This window comes from Mixophyes fleayi, chromosome 7, assembly GCF_038048845.1.
Source record: "Mixophyes fleayi isolate aMixFle1 chromosome 7, aMixFle1.hap1, whole genome shotgun sequence".
Taxonomy (NCBI): domain Eukaryota; kingdom Metazoa; phylum Chordata; class Amphibia; order Anura; family Limnodynastidae; genus Mixophyes; species Mixophyes fleayi.
In genome coordinates this window covers 147061063-147083747 of record NC_134408.1, presented here as the reverse complement: position 1 = coordinate 147083747, position 22685 = coordinate 147061063, and the positions used below count along the sequence as shown (strand labels likewise).

General features: G+C 40.8%; 1 protein-coding gene across 14 annotated transcripts in view; it reads right to left on the bottom strand.

The window, feature by feature from the left end:
- TNS1 (tensin 1) overlaps positions 1-22685 on the bottom strand; it is a 322456-nt gene that overhangs the window by 63630 nt on the left and 236141 nt on the right. For 13 of the 14 annotated variants that reach the window (XM_075181085.1, XM_075181083.1, XM_075181087.1 and 10 more), the window contains 13 exons: positions 21408-21449; positions 19601-19650; positions 18513-18684; positions 18294-18344; positions 16250-16372; positions 15880-15944; positions 13898-13981; positions 13534-13646; positions 13347-13407; positions 11552-11627; positions 10252-10381; positions 8306-8371; positions 5541-5657 (listed from right to left, as the gene is read on the bottom strand). In XM_075181085.1, coding sequence (XP_075037186.1) covers positions 5541-5657; positions 8306-8371; positions 10252-10381; positions 11552-11627; positions 13347-13407; positions 13534-13646; positions 13898-13981; positions 15880-15944; positions 16250-16372; positions 18294-18344; positions 18513-18684; positions 19601-19650; positions 21408-21449 — 1150 coding nt within the window. Of the gene's footprint in view, positions 1-5540; positions 5658-8305; positions 8372-10251; positions 10382-11551; positions 11628-13346; positions 13408-13533; positions 13647-13897; positions 13982-15879; positions 15945-16249; positions 16373-18293; positions 18345-18512; positions 18685-19600; positions 19651-20705; positions 21087-21407; positions 21450-22685 lie in introns of those variants that run through there. The other variant, XM_075181095.1, reaches the window with a different exon arrangement.

Sequence of the window (22685 nt, the reverse complement as noted above, 5' to 3'; positions counted from 1 at the left end):
CCAAAATGTATCGTCTAGCTCTCCATAGTTTGTCTGAGGGACACCAAATATATGTCAGCTATATAAGGTATGACGGAGGTATAGGATGCAGCTTCTTAATGTAGAACCACTTGTATCTATTTGCTGAAATCCCTTTCCAGGATAAATTTGGTCAAAAATAGTTAGGCGAGGGCTCCTGTTAATTCTATCATAAGGCCAAGACATCAGGCTATAATATATTGTATATATTGTTTTCTTCTAATATGTCAATTTATTGATTGACTTATTCTGAGCAGCGAGCAACACTCAGGTCTCCCCTAATGTAAACACTGATAGATTTAGTGTAACCTGGATCGGATATGTCAGCACAGATTGATGCAGGGTGAACTGTATCAATCAGTCGTTGGGCTGAATCCCTGATGACATCATAATTGCTGTACTTAGAAATCGTATACTTTGAATGCTATTTACCGAGATTAGGTAGGCAAGAACCGCGAAGGGTACAGTGAAGGGCTCCGTAGCAAAAAGCTCACCCATTGCCGAAGTAATAGTATCGCCAGCAGTCGGGAAAGAGTTAATATTTAGCACACGTTGCTGCAACTACATAATAGGTGGAGAAAAAAAAATGAGAGTGGATGATTGTGTAGCGCTGGTCATCAGCCAGTTTAAAGGACAAATAATGAGAACCAATCAAAGGGCAGGGAAAGAGATAAGCAAGACGAAGGAATAACTGTTGTGTTTTGTCAGTGGCATTGCTTAGTTTACCTCTGTGGAGAAGAATACGGTCTCTAATGACCAAGTCTATAGACATTTGAGGCCTCTGGAGATAGGTGGTGAAGGATGAATATCACTGTGAGAGCCCCAGTACACACGAGATTAAACTTCTGCATAGTTGTCCTTCCAGCGAGTTCTTTGGACGCTGATCAATAAGCCAGGACGGCACCAATCAGCTCTCCGGGGTATTTATACACTTCCACTGGCCGGCCAGGCTCCAGGTCTGCCGGAGTTTGTAAACACTCGCATCACAAGCCCTGGCAGAGCACAGCAATGTGGTCAGAGCAAGTTACACACGGTACACAACCTGTCTCAGAACACACAGTGATTTGTCTGAACCCAAGTTATACACGGAGGTTAGAAGCAGCTTCGTAAACTGGCAGGAGCACAAAACGGCCATTGCACAAAGATCGCAGGGCTGGAGATCCAACCTGTGGCTTCCTAGCTGTAACTACAAAGCTCAGCATGCCCTGCACAGTAACACTTTGGCCACGGTATTTCCTAGCTGAACCATGAAGGGGGTGAATCAGGTCCCTCTTCATGGTTCTTTAAGATTATCTCCTGCATGAGCACTGAAACAGATAAAGTTTGTGGCTAGCAATCCTTATAAAGTAGGGAAGACAAAATCATGGTGTTAGTGTATGCCAAGTATTGTGATTGACTAAAACCTGTCAATACCTTTCTACAGATGTAGCCCAATTCAAACTGTCTTCTAATGGCGGGTTAGTTAACCTTCCACATTATATCACTTTAGGAAAACACATCGCAATTCCATGCAATACATTTTCCTGCCACCAGATGGCACTTTAAGAGAGTCGTACTGCGCATGTCAGATGAATAAAAATAAAGCCATGCGTGTATACTGTACTGTGTGCATGAAATCGCTATGTGTGTCCCGACTTAAATGAAGGAATCGGCAGCAACTGTGGTCTGAATAAAAGTAACTCTCAGTCACTTGCAGAAAACACACGAAAAACAGAGAATTGCATGTGATTGACAAGTTACCTCTACTCAGTTCAAAGATGCTGTACTGTGTAAACAAACAAATAATAAGCACAGGTACTGTGCTCCCTCACTAAATTGCCAACCAGCGCTCAGCAGCCTGGGTTGGTTTCCAATAGAACTGTCCCTTACTGTAGGGAAAACCAGGCTTAGGCAGGTGCCTCTATTGGGGGGGTGGGGTGCAAAATACAGCATGTCCTGCCCCGTCCACTATACCAAACTAGTAACAAACCCCCCCACACACACAGTATTCAAATAAACTTTAAATGAGTAAACAACTACCTTAAAACCCATGTCACCACTTTAGTAAAAAAAGAAGAAAAATAAGTAAATCTTTTTTTGCGATTAATACTTTGATCCGTCTCAGTTCAACACAAAATCCCCATAATAACCGACCCGCCAGCACACTACAAAACAACCGCCGCTAAATGATCAAAGCCAGGATTAACCGAGAATCCCTTAGACCGCCAGCCATTCTCAAGCAGCCAGTGAGCGACCGAGTCGTCCTTTTATAGGCAATTTGAGGGTTTTTGCTTTTTTTCTCCCTATTAGGACTATGACGGATCAAGCTAGAAGAAAGAAGAAAAGAAGATTTGAATTCCTATTTAGTAAAGTGGTTAACGAGGGTCTGAGAGTCTTTTATTTAAAGTTTATTTGATAATGATGCGTTTCTTTTTTCTTGTCCTTACTCTTGGTATGATGGACAGGGGTCTTAGGGAACCCCGTTTATTATGCTGGCAATGTTGCTTGTTAATTGCCCTGGAATTATACAGAACGTGATTGTGATATACCTGTTAGAGACTGTCAAGCGCTGGGGCTTGTCGAGGATTTGGGGAAGTGGACAAGCTGCCATCTTCAATTCCTTTATATTGGTCACACAGTGCAACATCTGTGATGTGAGTGGTGGTAACTGTCAATCACTTGTGGCAACATGTTTTTTTCAGCAAGTGACTGACAGTTACCTCCGCTCAGGCCATAACTGCTGCTGATTCATTCATTTAACATAAAACTAAATTACTTTTTTAACTTTGTATTAATCATCCACCTCTGTCATTCCCACAAAACTTGGCATCATCTTTAGCCTGGTGGCATCTGTCCAACTTCTTCATGTATGACACACGTCATTTAAGAATACATGACATTATTTTTACAAATGTCATAGAACAATGGAAACTACCACGGGGTAATCATGGTCCCACTTTCAGCCTTATCGTTTTTGCTGTATGCATATAATACGTGTAATATGCAGTACGATATAGAGCATACTATATAGGTATTCTGCAGTACATTAATATACATTTATAAGATAATCGATGATGGGCTCTACATCACTTCCTGGTGGTCAATTGTAGTACTGCAGTTTGTTCGTTTTTCCCTGGTTTTCTTTTAGAATTTTTGGATATTATTTGCTGTCTCGGCTGTTTGGGAAATGCCGATGACTGACCATGTATAGGATACAAACTGAATTTCATGCATGTGATCTGCTATAAGAAGCAAAGAAATTCCTTCAGGATAAAAACAAACATCACATGAGAAATAAAACACTAAGAGGCTGATAACAAAATGTTCAGATACCAAATGTTTATCTGCATCTGTCACTTGAAGGTGTCAGTTCCCCCCATCCACAGGCTTCGGATCTCTTTCCACCAAACTGTGAAGCGCTCCCTCCTGACACCAGTAAATCACAGCCGAGGACATCTTCCTGACACTGGGAGAAAGATGAAACGTTCCTCCCTGTGAGTGGCAGGAATAGAGCAGACAAACGTCCTGTGACTCAAATAAAGCGGAGAATCTGACCGCCCCGTCCTGCTTCCGTTTTATTTCTGTCTGAAGATTGGCACCATAACAGGTAGCTTTTCCTGGCTTCCAAAAATGCCCAAACCAGGGGAGATCTTATACCCCGGCGGCAGATCCTGATATACAGATTGCATTGTGGACATTTCATAGCTCGATGGGAATGTGTTTCATATGTACTTTTACTTTGTATTTATTTATGTATTTAATTATATTTTACATGGAAAATACATCTTTCGCTTTTACTAATAACACTGTCCAGATACCACTGTATATGACACTTTATATTATTACAATGTGTAAAAATAGGATAATGCAAATTTAGCATTTTCCAATAACACTATCAAGCAGCATCCCTACGCGAACGTGGGGCGTAAGTATACACCCTGGTTATGTCTGGCGCATATACTGGTGTTGTAGAGTTGACTGTGTGCAGAAACACACTGTGTATGATCGGGGCACAAATACATGTATTTAATTTCTAATTTATTCCACTGTAGCACTTTGGATTCCTTACATCCAAATAATCTCCATGTTCCACCATGACTATGGTAATTAGATGCTTAGATAATAAATAATTAATTTGGCTCTTACAGTTTTTTATTTCTGCAATGTTGTGTATCGCTTTTGACGGATTTGCAAATTCTATAAATTAAAAACAAGATGCAGAAAACTTCTCTACCCACTGGAGGAGAGAGACAGAGAGCCACAGCTCCATACACACATCAGGACAGGGTCTTCAACGTGACCACATTATGTAACAGTTGCACAATCTGTCCTCTCATCTCAGCAGTCAGGGAATTCTTACCCTGCGATGTGCTGAGAACTGGACGCTTATAGTCAGGTGCAAACATTCCCCTTGTCATCAGCGGACAGTCACCCCCAACACAAGCAGCAGCTCAACCCTGTGACTTATCACCCTGCTCCCTGCCCAGGATTTACTGAGCGACCGGTAGACCACCCACATCCCTGCTGTGTAATTCTAACTCCTATTCTTACCAAGAGGAAAAGTGGGAAGAGAATATTTCCATCTGGGAAAACGGTCAACAAATTCTATGAAATGTAACTATCTATACGTTATAATTATACATTATAAAACACTCTCCCTGTAATGGTTTCGCAATGAGAGGAGAAGACCCCCCCCCCAACTTCTCTGGATCCAGCATTAACACCCAAAGGCACGATGCACATGGGGTTATAGAGAGACAGGGGAGTGAGCACGTTAGGAAGTCACAAATGGACAGATCTGTTCTAACTAGTTATCTGTAGGAGGTTCTGGCAACAACACGATTTTTAGATTGCGTGATAAGCGTGTTGTTGAAGTCATATTGCTTACCTGAGAGGGATAAGTCATAGACTGCCAAAGCACACGTCCCAACATATATAATGGGAAAATCAGGACAATTTAATTCTCACCTCTGACATGCCAACAAATGGGCTTATCCACGCCCCAAGCTCAGCCTCTGTTCAGCTGTCAAATTGGGACAGTTGGGGAATATTCAAAAATGCAACAAAAGAACACATCTAACATTTGTTAAGGTGCGTTTCAACAGGGTCTGACCACCTTATGGCATTCAGTATTCATCTGCTGCTGGACCAGAACATACCCAGTTTATTAGCCAATCAGATCATCAGAATTATCACAGCAGCACAGGGTATATCAGGTGATGAGTGATGTGTTAGTGAGGAGAGGGCTGCATGTAACAAGGGCAGTGACATGATGTGAGGAGGGGAATGGAGGCAACAGGAAGCCACAGACTGAGAGTTATATAGTGGAAGGAGCAGGGTCCCCCAGCAGCACAGGGTATATCAGGAGATGAGTGACATGATGTGAGGAGGATAGCAGGAAACAAACATCAGCAATAAGGGGAATTGTGGCCCTGGGGAAACAATCGGTGGATCACAGATAATAAATAATAAATTCTTATACTTCATCACAAGAATCTCATTCCATGGTAAATTGACAGCCAGAACCTGTACTAAACACCTACCTTCCAGGCTGTCCTCCCGATGTGCGTTAAAATTGTCATAAGAGTCCCATCGGATTAGCGGATCTGAGGTGTTGTAATCAACCGAGACGCTCGGCCCATTCTCCAGGTGTTCCATTCCTGACAAAGAAAGTTCCGGTTACTGAGGATAAACGAAGACGGAATGAAGCACCAATCACACAGTGGTCCTCATTCATAAAACAGCTGAGGGTCAGCACTAAATCCTCTTTGGCGGCACCGGGAACCTCTAATTGCACAAGTGCTCCTGGATTAACATGCAGCAATTTGGGGGGGCGGAGGCGGATTTGGCCTAGTTTTGTAGAGGAAGAACAAGACTTTATTTTGTGGAGCGAGAATACTGAAATGAGATATTGGGACGGAGAGAGTGCTCCCCTCCCAACATTTAAAAAAGCAAAACTGGACCACGTCCCTGACCTGCCAGCCACACCACATCCTGCTAAGCCAAAGAACTTAACTATAGGCCACACTCGTCAGATATTTGGGGTAGTTCAACCAAAATTGGAACTAATGGGGTGTACGCTGAGACATGAGGCACTTCACACCTACACAAATTAAAGACGAGCCTCAGTGATCTCAATCGTTCTTAGTAAATAGGTAGGATGATTATTGCTTCAGACCATGAAATGTGTATCCCTAAACCCCAACTGCGTGTAAGCATGAAGTGCCTCATACCTCAGTCAGGTAGTCCAGAGGGAAGAACAATGAGACAACTTAGAAGTGTGAATAGGTCATTTGATCCCTCTAAAGGGCCACTGGTGTCAGTCTATCAGAGGGGTCTAATCATGAATGTTTCTGGTTCACACCAGGTCCAATCCCAGCTCCAGCTGGGACACATAGAGTCCTGGACGCTGTCTCAGAGGTGTGTTCTCCTGTGTGGTCTAATAAATGTAGCAAAACACAGAGATCTGAGCTACACAGAGTTCCGATCCTTTGTTTACACGTTACGCCTGAGTGGAAAGAATGTGCGGTGAGGCGGAGAGGCCACGGGGGTTTCGGTTGCCTCTGGGGTACGTCCTTCTCCATCCACTTCCGAGGGAGAGAACGTTCCTCCTCACTATCACACTATTATCATCCTCTCCTTCACCTTGTACCCAGAAGTTATTAAGTATTCCACAAATAAGGAGAGTAAGACGCATAGAACATTGCCAAAATATATTCAGACCACATCAAACATGAATGTCATATTTAACATCTACATTTCCTCTAAACTCCTCATAATAAGATAATTGAAAGAAAATTCCTCCAGATATTTTACTGCAAGTGATAATTTGATTTGTAAATCCTTATTAGACAGAGATGAGCATCTTTGGGTAAATATATAAATTGGATCTCTCCACCGGAAGCCACTTTCTGCACTGGAACCAAAGTTTACGGCTGTAGTGTAATGATCGTTGGACCGGCTGCCTAATACGTCACAAAGGGGTAAACTATTACCCAGACAGATTATATCTTAACATATTTAAATGTGCTGGATAGGAGTCACTACGGACTGTGATGGAGACCTAAAGACATATCACTTGGTATATTTCTCTGGAGAATGCCAAGTCCTGACGTGGAAAAACATTTTATATATTCCTGGACGTGCAGCTATAGAAACAAAATGTCCAGATGAAAGTAAGGCATGATCATTACCAATGCTGGCTATAACAATTTCACATTAATATATTTGTGTATCACTAAGCTGAGTTATATATATGATATAATGTAACGTTTTCCACCAGGCTCTCTGTCACCCCCTGCAGGAAGTTGCCTTGTTAGGAGGGTGGAGCTTCCCCAAAAAGTGAGCAGCACAAGCGTGTTTGCTAGCGATTAATCACTTACCAACGATCACTCAGTTTGCAGAAGATTATTTGCTAATGAGTGTTCTACGCAGGCAATTTTTGAACCAGTGTAGCACAGCCATCGCCTTTGATTACGCAATGCTGCAATCTAATCGCGTTGTCCAAATTACGGATGATTAATCGTATCCACTGACTATAAAGGGATGACCATAATTAGTCGTAAACGCAATTTCTATAGGCAAGTTGTTCAAGAAATGCTAATCTGAGTAGCACAGTGATTTATCTCATGAAACTTAATTGCAGAGGATAAAAATCTGTCAGGTAGTTAAAGCCTCACAGAACAGACAGGGAATGACTGACAACTTGATAGACTTGCTTTACATAAATCCACAATGTGTTGATTCAAACACAAGGACAGTAATGTGACAAAAGATTAGATGACTGTATCAGATCTCAATGTCAGTTTAGCAGCGTGTGTGACCAGTACCAGAACGTTATCAGAACCAGAAAGCAATCTGAACAATTTTTCACTCTGAAACACAGGTAACCCTTAGTGCATGCGAGAAGGGGCGAGTTTAACTGCTCTCTGTCTAACACAAGGTAGCAGAAAAGTCAGTAACAAAGGTTTGCAAATCATATTCAATTGGTTTATGAAAAAAATAACATAAGAGGGTGGTCGTCTCCTGGATGATGAACAATGTGAATCGGTGCACGCAGCCAGTAGCAATCTAATTAGTGTAAAAGAAGATACTGGACTAAATGAAGCAACATCGCTCTGTGCTCCGGCACTGTCAGTGAGGGACTGATGTTGTTACAGCTCTTGTAGTACAGGGGGAAGAGCCGGAACCATCAAATTGACAAGTTTATTTCAGATTGATGATCCTTCTTTTCTTTCATTTCTGTTACAGTGTACCTGTGAATGGGAGAAGGACAAAGTAGACAGAGAATATATAATATAGTTCTCACCTTGTATCTTTTCTGGGCCATAGGAGAAAATGAATTCCACTTTTCCATATTCTGGGAACCTCTCATCTGGAAGACAAAAACATGGCTTTATATTCATCTAGAACACCTGTAAAAATGTATCATTCTTGGAAACACTGTATTTTATAACCCTACAGTATATACCGGGACTGGACACCAGGTGGTGGTAATGATTTTTATTATGTCCACTTCATCCTGTGCCAGTCAGTGATCTATCGCTTTTACAGGGGGGAGCGGCCGGCACGGGGCCAGAGGTGAGGGGAGCCGGCAATGCTCCTCCGAGCATTCCTAGTAAAATCCTAAACAAGGATTATGAATATTCATAGCTGCTGAGAAAAAGGCTAAATCACACTCTCCTGGAATGTCTTTCTAATTTTGTCTAAGGAGTATTGGTGTGTAATAACCGGTACTCTTTGATTGGCTACAGACAGGAATGACTAGTGTGCATAGGGGAAAAAAAATCTTTCACTATCACAACAGTCTCAAATGCGTCTTAAATGTATATTTCTGATAAGAGCCTAAACCTTTATATTCATATATTGAGGAGTAATTTATTGGGATGGAAGAGCTGATGCGGAGATATCCGCATCGTTATTGATATCTGTGCATTAGCAGAGGTGGTGATCAGTAAGACTGGCAGTAGTACATGCAGCGTCCTGCACCGTCATGCGGTATTTCTAACATCTGACATAATGGGAGCATGAAAGGATTGTCAGCCTCAGATCCTCACGTGAGGCCCCGCAAGATAATAAAAGAGATTTCTGCTAACTGCGACTGTAGGGCTAATATTGGTCCCGGGTCAAAGGTCGCAAGCTGACGGCAACACGTTTAAGTCCTCTCCGTGACGGAGGAACAGGTGCTAAATGATTAAAGTAAAGGACGTGGCTTATTTTCTGTCAACACCCAATATAAAGTATCGGCTTATGCATTGTGTGGTGCCATTATACCCAGGGACACATCCAATGGCATTTATCTGACGGAGCGCTGGGGACTGAATGCAGATAAAATGGAAATTAAATGAGTATAGTGTATCATAGGAGATCCGCTGCCCTTCTTAAGTTCAATGCTACTATAAGTAGGAATACTGCAGAGAACAATGAAAACAGAGATCTATTTATCTTTGTAACACTTTACAGTGGATTTAAAACAACTCTTGTAAACTAATCAAACTAAACTAATGAAACCTTCTAACAAGAGAAAGTGCTTGGCCTTAAGGAACTGTAACCTCATATATTTCCTTTGCTTAATTGTGCCTAGTACAGATGAATGTATATGCCAGACATATTCTCCCTCTGTGATATAGGAATGATTGTGAAGGGAAACAATGGCTACTGTACTGATGGGCAAGTTCTGCAACCAGACCAGTTAGCAGTAATATAAAAACAGAAAATGCCTTATAACAAGACGTTTTATACATTCATTATGTAATATATAGATTACATACAAATAAAAAATAAATGAAAAGAAAAAAAAAATCAGAATTGCGTCCATTTTAAAGGTTTTCCAGAAAGGTTTTTTTTGTTTTGTAATTTGAATGATCACGTTGAACAAAATTATTAATTTAAAAAATAAATCACACCTATACTGCCTATGTAATTCTCCTTCTTATGAAATTGTGTAGCAGAGTTTAGGACCGTGGGGGGAGACACTTGGTGATTGGATCTTTGTGTAGGACGTTATCACAGACAATTGTCTCTTTTTATTTCTGACTTTTGAAACTCTCTGTGTAGCAGATTCCAGATAACAGATCCAATCTCAGCCTCTACTGATTGGGGACTGCTATTATGAAATCTCTGAAAAAATTAAAGATAATGTAATAAATAATCACAAACCTATTCCCTAAATGTAGCAACTTGAGGTGTGCTTTCCCACAGAAGTCACAATATCCCCGGCTATTCTATACTGTTCACTTAAACACCTGACTGTACCTTTAAAAGCTTCATCCAAATCCTCCTTCCCAAACACAATGCCAAGATCATGGATCGCACACGTGTGGAACTGCACACGGAATATGACGTCACGTGTTGGGCTGCGAAACTTCTTATGATAACATTTCAGCTGCAGATAGAAGAAAGAAGATATTTCATGTTTGGAAAATGTAATCTCAGCTATAACCCTGACACTGATACAATGTTACTGAAATATACTGCACCTAAATACATCAGCAAGATACAGTTAGTGTATTGTAGTAACATTGATTAACACGTTAGTTGTATGAACGGCATTCAATAGAGAGACGTGTTCGACACATTTTCTAGTTGATTATATTATCAATGATAATGTACAGGATAAAATGAAACAGGATAAAAATCATTTAAACACAGTACAGAGCGGGTCTGGGCACCATGATTCCTGCTCTTTCATATATCTCGCCTGCGGCTGATAACGTTCTGTTGCTCTGATTGGCTACAGATTGGCTCTAGCCCTGCCCACTTCAAACTAACTTACACACAGACACACAAGAGAGAAAAAACAGATACTTACACTATAATGAGACACCTAAAAACTAGCCCTATCACACATTCAATTATTGAAATTTCATTTACTTATTTATAGCCTTGATCTGATTTGTACCAAGAAGCTTTTAAAAATCCAGGAATTTTATCGTTCACAGTATTTACAATTTGATTGTATGTATATGTATATATATATATATATATATATATATATATATATATATATATATATATATATATATATATATATGTCTATATATATCTCTAAACATCTCTCTATTATCATCATCTATTTATATAGCGCCACTCTCTATACATATCTCTCTATATATATATATATTTATCTCTCTCTCTCTCTCTCTCTCTCTCTCTCTGTATATATATATATATATATATATATGGAGATCACATGATGATATCAGGAGACAATGCACCCAGTGTACATAAACTCCCACAATCCTTCTCCATGAAATATGCTGTTACTGTACACGGATTCTAGTCCTGGATTGTATTCCGTATCCAGAAATAATTCTGAAAGCTCTATATTCAGAATGACATTGGTATTAGACAGAGCACCACCCTAATCATTATTCCCTAGTGAACTCTGCAGTGATGACATCACAACTCACCGCTATTAGGAATATAATTTATAGTTTGTTTGTTTTTTCAGATATATCAGCACCAACTTGTGTATTATAAGAATATTACAGAATGATCTTGCAGCACAACATTTGGAATCCCTCCCATACATATATATATATCTATATCTTACCAAGATGTCCCCTTTCAGCAGTAAACCGGGCTCTATGGTGATGCAGATACTGGTCTGGCTGTCTCCTTGCACATTGCTAAAAGGAACAAATAAATTTACAATGTAGCAAGCAAGTTACCAGGAGATCAACCAATCATCTGATATTTATATACTGCCAGTGTAACAATAGACAGACCGTTATATTATCAGGACTGTCCGACCTTCAGATTCGCTACACCTGACTATGGATTTGGAGAGAAACAAGTTTCATACTATAGTGTTCAATGATCCCTATTTTAACAGCAGTTCAATAGTGGGCGTCTATAAGACCCTACACACAGTAACACTGGTATGGCAGAAGGTCTGTGTAATACATGCACTACACGTCAGGAAGGACGCCGGCCATGGTAACCGTGGATAACTAGAAGTCGCAGTGAGAGGTGCCAGTTAGAAGTAGCAGGAAGCCAGAGGGGAGGGGTCGTGGGAAGGAATGTTAATCCACTGTAAACAACCTAAGTCAGCATGAGGGTCGGAACAAAATGATCTAAAACACGAAATAAAAATATAACAGTGAAAAACAAAAGAACAAGGGTTGGGTTTGGGAATGTGAAATGATTCAGTAGATGATGGCATTCATGGAAATGTTGATCACTTAATCTATTAACTTTTCTTTTTACAAGACCTGTGAGTTCAGTCATATTCTGAATGAGATGAGGATGAGGTCACAGCGTAATCTAATATACAGCGAACAGTCTGTTTCCTACTTCTATGTCTCCCTCTAGTGGCGAAGGGAGAGGTAAACACATTGCATATTGTATATCTGACCTCAATAAGTCTGATCACAATAAGGATTATAAGAACATAAATCCCATTGTCCAGGACAGGTAAGAACCTGTCCTGGTCTTCAGCTGCTCGATACCAAGAGCGACATATGAGGTTTTTGGAGATTTTTCTATCTTTATGGTGTAAGAAAATCAACTTTGTTTAATAACAGAGATCACCCTGATATTAATAGATTGTTAACAAAACTATTGAAGAATACTGTGTATTTATATTAGGGTTAAGAAAGCAGACACAGCAGAATTGGAACGACGTTGTTCCATCTTTGAACAAGATTTTCAGTGCAGTTGAACAATCTTGTTCATCTATATTAGGTGCTTTGGAACGATAATCGTTCATCGTTCCAGGGTACACACTGCTGTGATATCAGGCCAATCAGTCGTTCATCGTCTGATTGGTCCGATAATCGGCTGACAACACAGTAGTGTGCCCCCAGCTAACTCTACAGCATGTTCTTCTAACTGGATTATCAGGAACAACTCAGCACAAAGATGAAAACAAGACACCCAATTATTGGCACCAGAAAGGTCTCTCAATTATAAAGTCATAGCTGGAATTGTTGTTCCATTAATCACAAGGTGAAATTCAGTCCCACAGCCTGTAGGTAGCATAGTGACGTTTGGTTATTATGTCAATAAACAGCTTAAAGGGAAACTCCAACTTCCATGAATTTTATTTCCCAGGCAGAATTTAGTTTGATCTTTGCTTCCCTTGGTTGTACTTGTATCTACACAGCATATCAGTCATATCTAAGAGGAATTTAAATAAACACATCTCCCTGGGGGACAGTGTTATCTGAAGGTGGAGTTCCCCTCTAAGCATATAGCCCAATCTGCAGTCTATGGAAGGAACCAGGTCCCAACATAATAAAACATTATCGTGGTCACTGACAATCAAATATCTCAGACAACAGTCATTTTACAATTAAAGAAAATGTTTTCTAAGAATGTACAAGAGCTAAAGGAAGACGGCTTACTATATCCCAGATGTATAGACCGGCTGCATAGACTGGTAGATCTTCAGAAATGGGCGACATCCTGGGTGAGACACAGAACAGAGTCACAGGGTGAAAGGAGTCTGAACATAGAAGATTTTTTTATTTATTCTCTCTTTACTGGACAGTCATCATTTGTAAAACGAATCATGTGAGAGCGCAGACTCACCTCCTTTGGACTCGAAGTTTGGGATTCCGTGCATGATGACGTGATGTAAAAACAAAGGCTTGTTATTCATCTTAATGGCTCCAGACAACAGGCCGCTGAAATAATGGATATACCTGCAGACGGGAGGTAAAGGGGAGATCTCAATCTGACGTAAGAAGGAGCAATCTCCAGCAGTCGATTGTAAAACCACAAGCCTCAGCAAATAGCCTAATAGGGCACGCTGGAATTTGTAGTTCTACAACAGCTAGACAGATATTGGTTGCCTAAGATCCCATCCATCTATATATTAGACGTTGAAAAGCTTTCTGAGCTCTCGTGGCCAAGTTTATATTAATTCCGGATACAATGTAACAGCGCTACTGACCTCTTTTGGGACGGCTGACCAACCGGCAGAACTTTATCTTCATAAAATCGCCTCATCGCAAATCTATCCAGAGCCTGGTCCGCACTGCGGGAGAAGAGGGGTTATTGGCAGGAGGCATCCACGTGGAAGCGCAAGAGGTATCAAGCATTGTATTAATGTAGGTTATATATAAATATACATCACATTAAGGAATGTGATCTGTCACTTCTTCTGTGGCTTAGATTGCAAGCTCTTAGGGTCAAAGGCATTTTAGTTGTTTTTATTTTATTTGCTATATATATATAGGATTTTTATAGAATTATATATCAGGGAAACACATTATATACACCAACACCCATGATTCAGTTTGTAGCACCAACTTGAAGTAATCTCCTGTATGAGTTTATCAGTCTCTTACATCATATATCTGAGGAATTTCGGCCCACCCCTCCTTACTTCACTGTTTCAGTTGATTGATGTTTGTTGGCCACCACAACAGCTCAATGGGGTTGTGGTCCAGACTTTGACTTGGTCAACCAAAACCATGACTGTTGTCTTCATCGGCTATTCAGCGGTAGATTTTCTGATGAGCTTAGGGTCCTCGTCCTGTTGCATGATCCGATTTTGGCCAATCTTCAGTCGTCAGACGGCCTCAATATTTTCTCTAGAGTACTCTGGTGTAATGAAGAGTTCACGATGGACTCAGGGATTGGGAGGCGTCCAGGTCCTGCGGCTGCAAAACCCTAAATCATCATCCCTCCACCGCCATGTTGATGGTTGGTATGAGGTACTTGTGGTGATACGCTGGGTTTGGATTTCACCAACCATAACTTTGTGCATTAAGAACAAACAACTCTACTTTGGTCTCATCTGTCCAGGGGACATTGTTTCAGAGGTCTCGTGTTTTGCTCCGAAACAACATCACAAATCTCAGCCGTAATACATTGTTTTTCTTGGATAGAATGGTCTTTCTTCTGGTCTCCAGGAAAACAATACTTGTTCAGTTTCTATCTAATGTTACAGTAAAGAACTAACATTTAGTGTATTTATAGAGTACTGTAGATCCCCGGGTGTAACTTTTGCAATATCAAATTGTTAGGAGCAGACCTTACAGTCCTTTCCAGAAAAATGAGCAGCAACATTTACCCCTCTGAGATCAGATTTATCTCCTCTTGGCCTGGCTTTACTACACATCTGAATGCTCGAGAATAATGAGCTAAAGGCTCTGCTCTGATAAAGAGGTGGTTACACTTCCTGATGATCATACAATGATGTGCACTTGATTAGCTGCGGGTGGCTCAAATGATCTTCTCTACTGATCTGGAAGCAGGAAGAATCAAACTATTCTTTCTTATTAAACGCATGTTGTTTTCCATGTCGTTTTAGTTTTTCGTTGAATATATAATCCCACAGTCATTTAGAACATATTCCACCAGGAAAAAACACACGGGGCATCACCTCTCCTATACTAGAATATTCTAGAGGAAAACGTCAGGCCTGGGCGAAACTGGATCATGTAACAGGACAAAGCCGAAAACACAACAGCCACCCGACAGCTGAACAAAAGTAAAATCTGTTCTGGGTTAGATCTCAGATAGATTTTAGGATTTGGTGAGAACTAGATGATAATGATGATTGCGAGGACTAGATTGTTGTTAATTCTTCCCAGATACGTAGAAACACAGATTTGAACCAGGGTGTACTTACATTATCACATGATTGTGCTTATACACACACACATGTGTATAAATACTAGTAGTGAGAGTAATACAGAAAGCAGAACAGGGCACAGGGGGTGTTGTATTGGATGGATAATAATATTAATAATGGATTGTTTATCCCCTGCCCTCTGCACCCTCTTTAACAATAAAATTGTAAGTTAACGCCCAATCTCTGCATTATCGGTGCAGTACTACGGATCTACCGGACAGAAGTGCAGTGACAGACACGCTATACATTTACCAGTGATTCAGGGTACAATGTTACAGACTGATATCTAGTACCTGGCAGATATATTGCTGTAGTGCATGTAGGCCGCAATAACCACTCCAGTCCGGCCTCGGTTCCCCTGAAATAAAACAAAAACTTTAGATAGGTCTGATATAAATTGGGCTATGCTACGTACACATATTCATTCCATGTACAAGCAGGAAATAAGACGCACACAGATTACATTCCAGAGCGGATCCCGGATTTCTAGACTATGGACTTGTAGCGTGAAGCCAGTCATGTTATATAGTCACTCGGCTGAAAAAACGGATACGTAGCCAATTCAGCAACGCACACAACAACCACACAACCAATGATGTTCTGAAACAGATCGAGACCAGAACATGCGCTTTTATCGTGTTTGGTGTAATCGTTTACACTTACTTTATTATGAATGACGACGACATTGTGGGGATCTGCGTTCAGCCAAGTGTCCATCGCTTTACAGATGCTGCAGACCCTCTCCAGTGCCGGAGCGTGGAGGTCTGGCCACCCGAAATCCAGCACCTGGGGAGAGAGACCGTGACATACTTAGATAGAATTAGCATTTTTACTGCAGATTATACACTATAGACGTTTCCTTTCTCTGTAATATTCTAAAATTAAGTCTATGATCCGGTTTTGGACACAGAATCTGAGACCAAGATTGGGGCCAATTGAATAAAAAAAAAAGGGGGGACTACAGAGTTACCACATCCTGGACTGCTGGGCATGTCAACGTGAGGGCGGGTGGGAAACCTGCAGGTGAAGCTAGACCTAATCCTATTAAATTACCTGAATGCAACACGATTTATAAAATTTCAAATTGATATTACAGTTAATTGTGATTAAAGAGGTAAATTGACTAAATCTCCAATATTCATCCACTATCAATGTTCTTGAAATCCTGCAGTTGATATCGGGTGCGCGTTTCGCCCTTTCAGCAACCGATAGTCAACACCCATAGAGAGTAAGTGATTATATATATATATAATGAGGCTGGAGAATTTAGTTGTATTTAAGAGTTACATTTATTAGATGCACTCATTATATATAGGTTTACTGTCAATGGCTTATATTGGTTGTAAAAGATAAATAAATCAAAGTTTGATCTGTATTTCCTTGTCTCTCGGTTTATTGCCAGAGCGATTGTTTCCTAATAAATGTTTTGTCTGTTTCTGTTCGTTAGTTTCCTAGAGGTGGCTGTGTTTTGTTTTCACTTTAAGTCATCCCCTATTACTGTAATAAGACTTGAGACAATGGGAACAATGTGCCGGATTATAGAGACTCGGGAGGCTGATGGCCATTTTCTGACTATTAATTCTGCGTCTCGTAGCCTGAATCACACAGATGGGCTCCAGACAAAACAATCTCCCCAAAGCTGCCGTCATTTGTTCCAGCTCTGTACAGGAAACGGAATAAGCTCCTAATTAGCCCATTTCTAGTGAGAGGTAATAGAAATGCTTCTAATCACAGATTCCAGGTCCCACTTCCTGCTGGATCCTCAGATTCCATACATCTCAGTGTAGTCTTCTGGTACCCTGCCCCAGCCGTCAGTTGTATAATTGTTTATACACAGAGATGATATAGAGTCACAAATAAAAGTCATACACCACACACAATATGACGCTCAGCATCCTATATTCTAGCCCCACCCATTCTCAGCCGGCTTAGCCTCTAGCCCACGTTAGACTGAATACGACATCCACCAGCCTGCCCTTTAACCCCAAATGGCTTCTGCCAGTCTGCCCTCTAACCCAACACGACATCCCCCAGCCTGTCCACTAACCCAACACGGCCTCCACCAGCCTGTCCTCTAACCCAACACGGCCTCCACCAGCCTGTCCTCTAACCCAACACGGCCTCCACCAGCCTGTCCTCTAACCCAACACGACATCCCCCAGCCTGTCCTCTAACCCAACACGGCATCCACCAGCCTGTCCTCTAACCCAACACGGCATCCACCAGCCTGTCCTCTAACCCAACACGGCCTCCACCAGCCTGTCCTCTAACCCAACACGACATCCCCCAGCCTGTCCTCTAACCCAACACTGCATCCACCAGCCTGTCCTTTAACCCAACACGGCGTCCACAACACTGTCCTCTAACCCAACACAGCCTCCACATGCCTGTCCTCTAACCCAACACTGCATCCACAAGCCTGTCCTCTAACCCAACACTGCATCCACAAGCCTGTCCTCTAACCCAACACTGCATCCACCAGCCTGTGTTCTAACCCAACACTGCATCCACCAGCCTGTCCTTTAACCCAACACTGCATCCACCAGCCGTCCTCTAACCCAACACTGCATCCACCAGCCTGTCCTCTAATTCCATCCATCACCTGCCCTCTGAACCCACATGCTCTTTAAACCCACCCAGCCTCTGCCAATATGGCCTCTGCCAGCTTCAACAAGAGTTTATACACATTACAGTATTTATATCTCACCTTAGAATGGAGTTTGCTGATGTCATGTCTTCGCTCAGACAAATTAAAGATCTAAAACAGTCAGCAGAGATTAAATAAATTGAGAACTAGATATATAAAACACTTGAAATTGTTCTTCAAGAAACAGAAAGAAAGAAATCCCATAGTTACATAGATCTACATTAATGAGACAGGTCTAACGTTACTTGAGAAACAATTGTGGTTAATGTTGAGACTTACAAGGTAATTGTCCCCGTGTTTGGACTTTAGCATATGCGCCACCTCCTTGAGGTTCCGGCAGAAGTTGGCCTCTTCCGTCCCCGCGGCAAATGTGACGGAAATGATCCGTTCCGTGATGTAGGTGAGATCTAACTCGCAGCTGTCCTCCATGGCGTGAATCAAGCTCAAACTCCTAAAGGTATAGGTGGGATATCAACTAATGAACCTTCAATCTGAATTCTACCACATATAAAATACGAAACACAGTATTGACTGTAACAGAGTGTCCCAATCCCTGGGCTATTCACCATGACGATACACTATAGGCTGACAAATCCTTGTGGAATTGTATCATCTTTCTCTTTAATGTTCTCTCTACATCCCCATAATGACGATAGACATATGCCACGTTCTTTATAAGACTCCAGAAAACAAGCAATAGCGTGATACAGTATGTGAATCACATGTGCTGTACATCTAAATGGGCTTCCTTCTCTCCCCCATGTCCTGTCTGTTCTTAGGAAATTGCTGGGTTATTCTGTCACATGGAGAGAGAGGTATGTGAGCAGCCTCACCCTGCTAGAGAGCAGCTGTCTGTGTGAGAGGGCATCCCCAAATCGGCTCAGTTCCAATCTATCCCGGGGTGCAGGGAAGTGAGTTGCTAATCACTGCAGGTCTTGTATTGCTAGGTACGATAATATCCCAATACACAGACACCTGCCAAACCTAAGACGACTTATCAATGATATACAAATATCTTTGCTCTTTTTCCCACTTTTGTTTTGGTTCTTTCTTGTCATTTCCCTGATGGATTAAAAAAGAACATATGGGGCGAGTTGCTAGTACAATGTACATTGCATTGTTGCAATTTATATCCAAATGAAATTATTCTTCAATAGTTAACTCATTAATCAGGAAGGCTGTGGGGGTTGTAGTACAACAGGAGCGAGAGAGTGACAGGTGTTGTATACGTCTAAGGGACATTTTCTACCTCAGTGTTTCTGCTTTTTAGGCTTCTGTTTTTCAAAGGGCCAACCACGGTGAGGGGGAAACTATTCTCTGGAGAACCCCCCAAAAGATCTGTCACATGCTGTTCCCATAAAGCTCACCTTGAGGGTCTACGTCGGGACTGGGTGCTCCTGGAGGAATTCGTGGATCCCTGTGTGAACGAATGTCAACAATTTGTAAAAGGTAATTCATTGGCACAAAGACAAATGTGTACGCTGGGATCAGATAGAGGAACTCGGATAATTATATTCACAGAAATATTAATACACAAATACAAAAGATAAAAAATTAAATATCTAGCTTATTTGAAAGCTCTTCATCTCTATATTGTTATGTTTCGGATCAAATTATTTAAATGCCAGATACCTCAATCAGTTGCAATTTCACCACATATACTGAATGTATGTGCAATCTGATAGAAAATGAACTGGATCTGATGACAAAAGCTAAATACATTACCCCTCCCCCTCTCACGTTTTTATCCAATCTCATTGTGCAGCTAGATTGGATGACCAAATTGTAATGTATGTGGGGAAATTACACAAACTTTTTACGCATACAATATAATAACGTTATAATTCCATTACTGAGATTGCAGCATAAGAAGTTTATATACAGATTTATATGGATCTCTAATCTAACATATGAGCAATTAGATCAAGTAGGAACATTCTAAAAATGTGGTTTATTTCTGCCCAATGTCATAACTCACAAAATTCCAAACAACCAAAGGAGGGGCACTTAACATTTGTTATATAATGAATACTTTTTTATGCACCAGAATTACCAATTGTAAGTAAATTTACTGACGGTCATTAAACATGTAAACAATGCTTACAAGACCCTGCAAGATTGGAGTACCCTTCCTGATCTTCCCTGATCCTCTTTCTTTTGCCGAAATACATATCAAAGTGTCAAAAAAATGTCAGTAAATTTTTTTATAAGGTTGTCAATGAACAAGTGTTTTGATATAATTATAACAGAACCCAGCAATAATAACACAACTGCAAATATAGCTCACAGGGAACCAGAAACATATTTGGGAACCGATTAAAGGGTGCTGGGGATTTTGGACACATAAGGGTCACCAGATTTAAAAAAAACAGATAAGGGAATATATCGGTCACTTGTTTGTCATGAACCCCCATTGGGGGTCAGATATAACCAGCAAAAGGAAGTATCTAACGCTACAGACAGTTGACTTACCTGCGAGAAGCTGACCGCCCGGACAAACCTTCTCCAAGACATGGTTAGAACCCACTAAGCCCCGATTCCTAATTAACCCCAGTATGTGAGTATCCTGTGTCCTACACCAGTATCCTGACTTCCGCTACTTCTGGTTACATTATAGTGACTTTGTCCCAATGCTAAAATAAAGTGATTTCCTAAAGTGAGGCAGACTCTCTCCTCCCATATGTGAGCAGGGTCAGGCTCTTATCAGCTGATGTGAATAACATCCATTAACGCTTTCTCCACTAGAAGATAGATCTATGCCCAGTAAACACAATATTCAGCTATTTTACATGGCCAAAGTTCATGTCCTGCTGCAACTAAAAATAATATCTGACAGACGTCAGACGTCTGCTTTAACTTTAGTTTAGAAAAGGCAATGGTGCAATTACTGCTGGGAACCCCTGACGGGTTGTCTTTGATAAAGAACACGAAGGGGGTGTAGTAAAAAAAAAAAAGAGGGGGAGGTGTCCTTTTTAAGAAGGTTTTAGTAAATCTACCCCAAGGTGTTCACTAGATTTGTACAACAGACATCTAAATCAGCCCATAAGTATTTTAAATATGTTCCAAACGACCCGTCGACTGCAGAAACATTCCTTCTTTTTATCGATTATTTACCTATTACAAGGATTTATCTGCAACATATCAGCAAAAGCATTTGTGTAATAAAATACTCACTGTGGTGTCTACATGCTTCTGCGGGGTCTCTGTGCTGGACGGCTGGAATCAGACAGGAGAGCAAAACGATTACTGGGGTCATTAGCATCATCATTTATTTATATAGCGCCACTAATTCCGCAGCGCTGTACAGAGAACTCACTCACATCAGTCCCTGTCCCATTGGGGCTTACAATTTAAATTCCCTAATATACACACAACTGAGAGAGAGAGACTAGGGTCAATTTTTTGATAGCGGCTAATTAACCTACTAGTATCAGGTAGGTAGGTATATATATATATATATATATATATATATATATATATATATATATATATCTGTCTCACAGCGGAATTAAAACTGAACAATATGTTTTGTATGTAACAGCCCAGGATTCGTTTACTTAATTTGTTTTCAGAACAGTTCTGTTTAAGCCTCACACCCACTGATATCTCTATCAGCGACTCAGAGCTCACTATAAGTTTCCCGATCCATCTACATGCAGTAACAGCAAAAACTAGTAATACAAATATGTGTTCTATAAAACGCCACCGCAAAGCAAAATAAAAAACGCCAGCGGGAATGATAATACTATAAACAAATGTAAAAACAGCCAATGGGTACAATCCTTTAGTCATAAAAGCATTGCCTTAGATAAAGTATATAAATTACCCTGTCACCAGCGTCTTGTAGCTATTTTAAACCTATGAGCCATTTATTGTGCCCACTAAGGGTCAGCCGGGGTCCTATAAATATTATTTCAGACAAACAGGTCGAACCTGGTGACAAATACGTATGTTCTATGGAGGTTCCAGAGATCTGGACGCTGTCTTACTGCCGAGACACCTTCTGCTTTGGATTTGATTAAATTCAATTTATGGATCTGGTAAACTCCCATCCACATTAAAATAACAATGTAGTCATCAAGAGTATTATCTTACCACCCCAAAAATATTGATATGGTTTTGAAACCCTGGTCCTCAGTCCAAATCTATAGCAGGCTTGACGTATATGGATTCAGACCGGTGAATTAAACTGTTATTCGGCTTCTAAGTCTAAATAAACAGCAACATGGCGGGTACCAGAGCTATATAATGTAATTGTAGAATAGATAATTGTAGAATAGATAATTGTAGAATACTGAATAAGTGACACTTACAGCAGAAAACATGGATCTCGGTTGCGTGACCCTGAGATATTTCTGCATAAGTCCTAATACAGAGCCCGGGAGGTCACAAATCTGTTCAATTTAAGCACTAATTATTCCCTCTGCTGTAAAATAATTATTATCTGAAGAT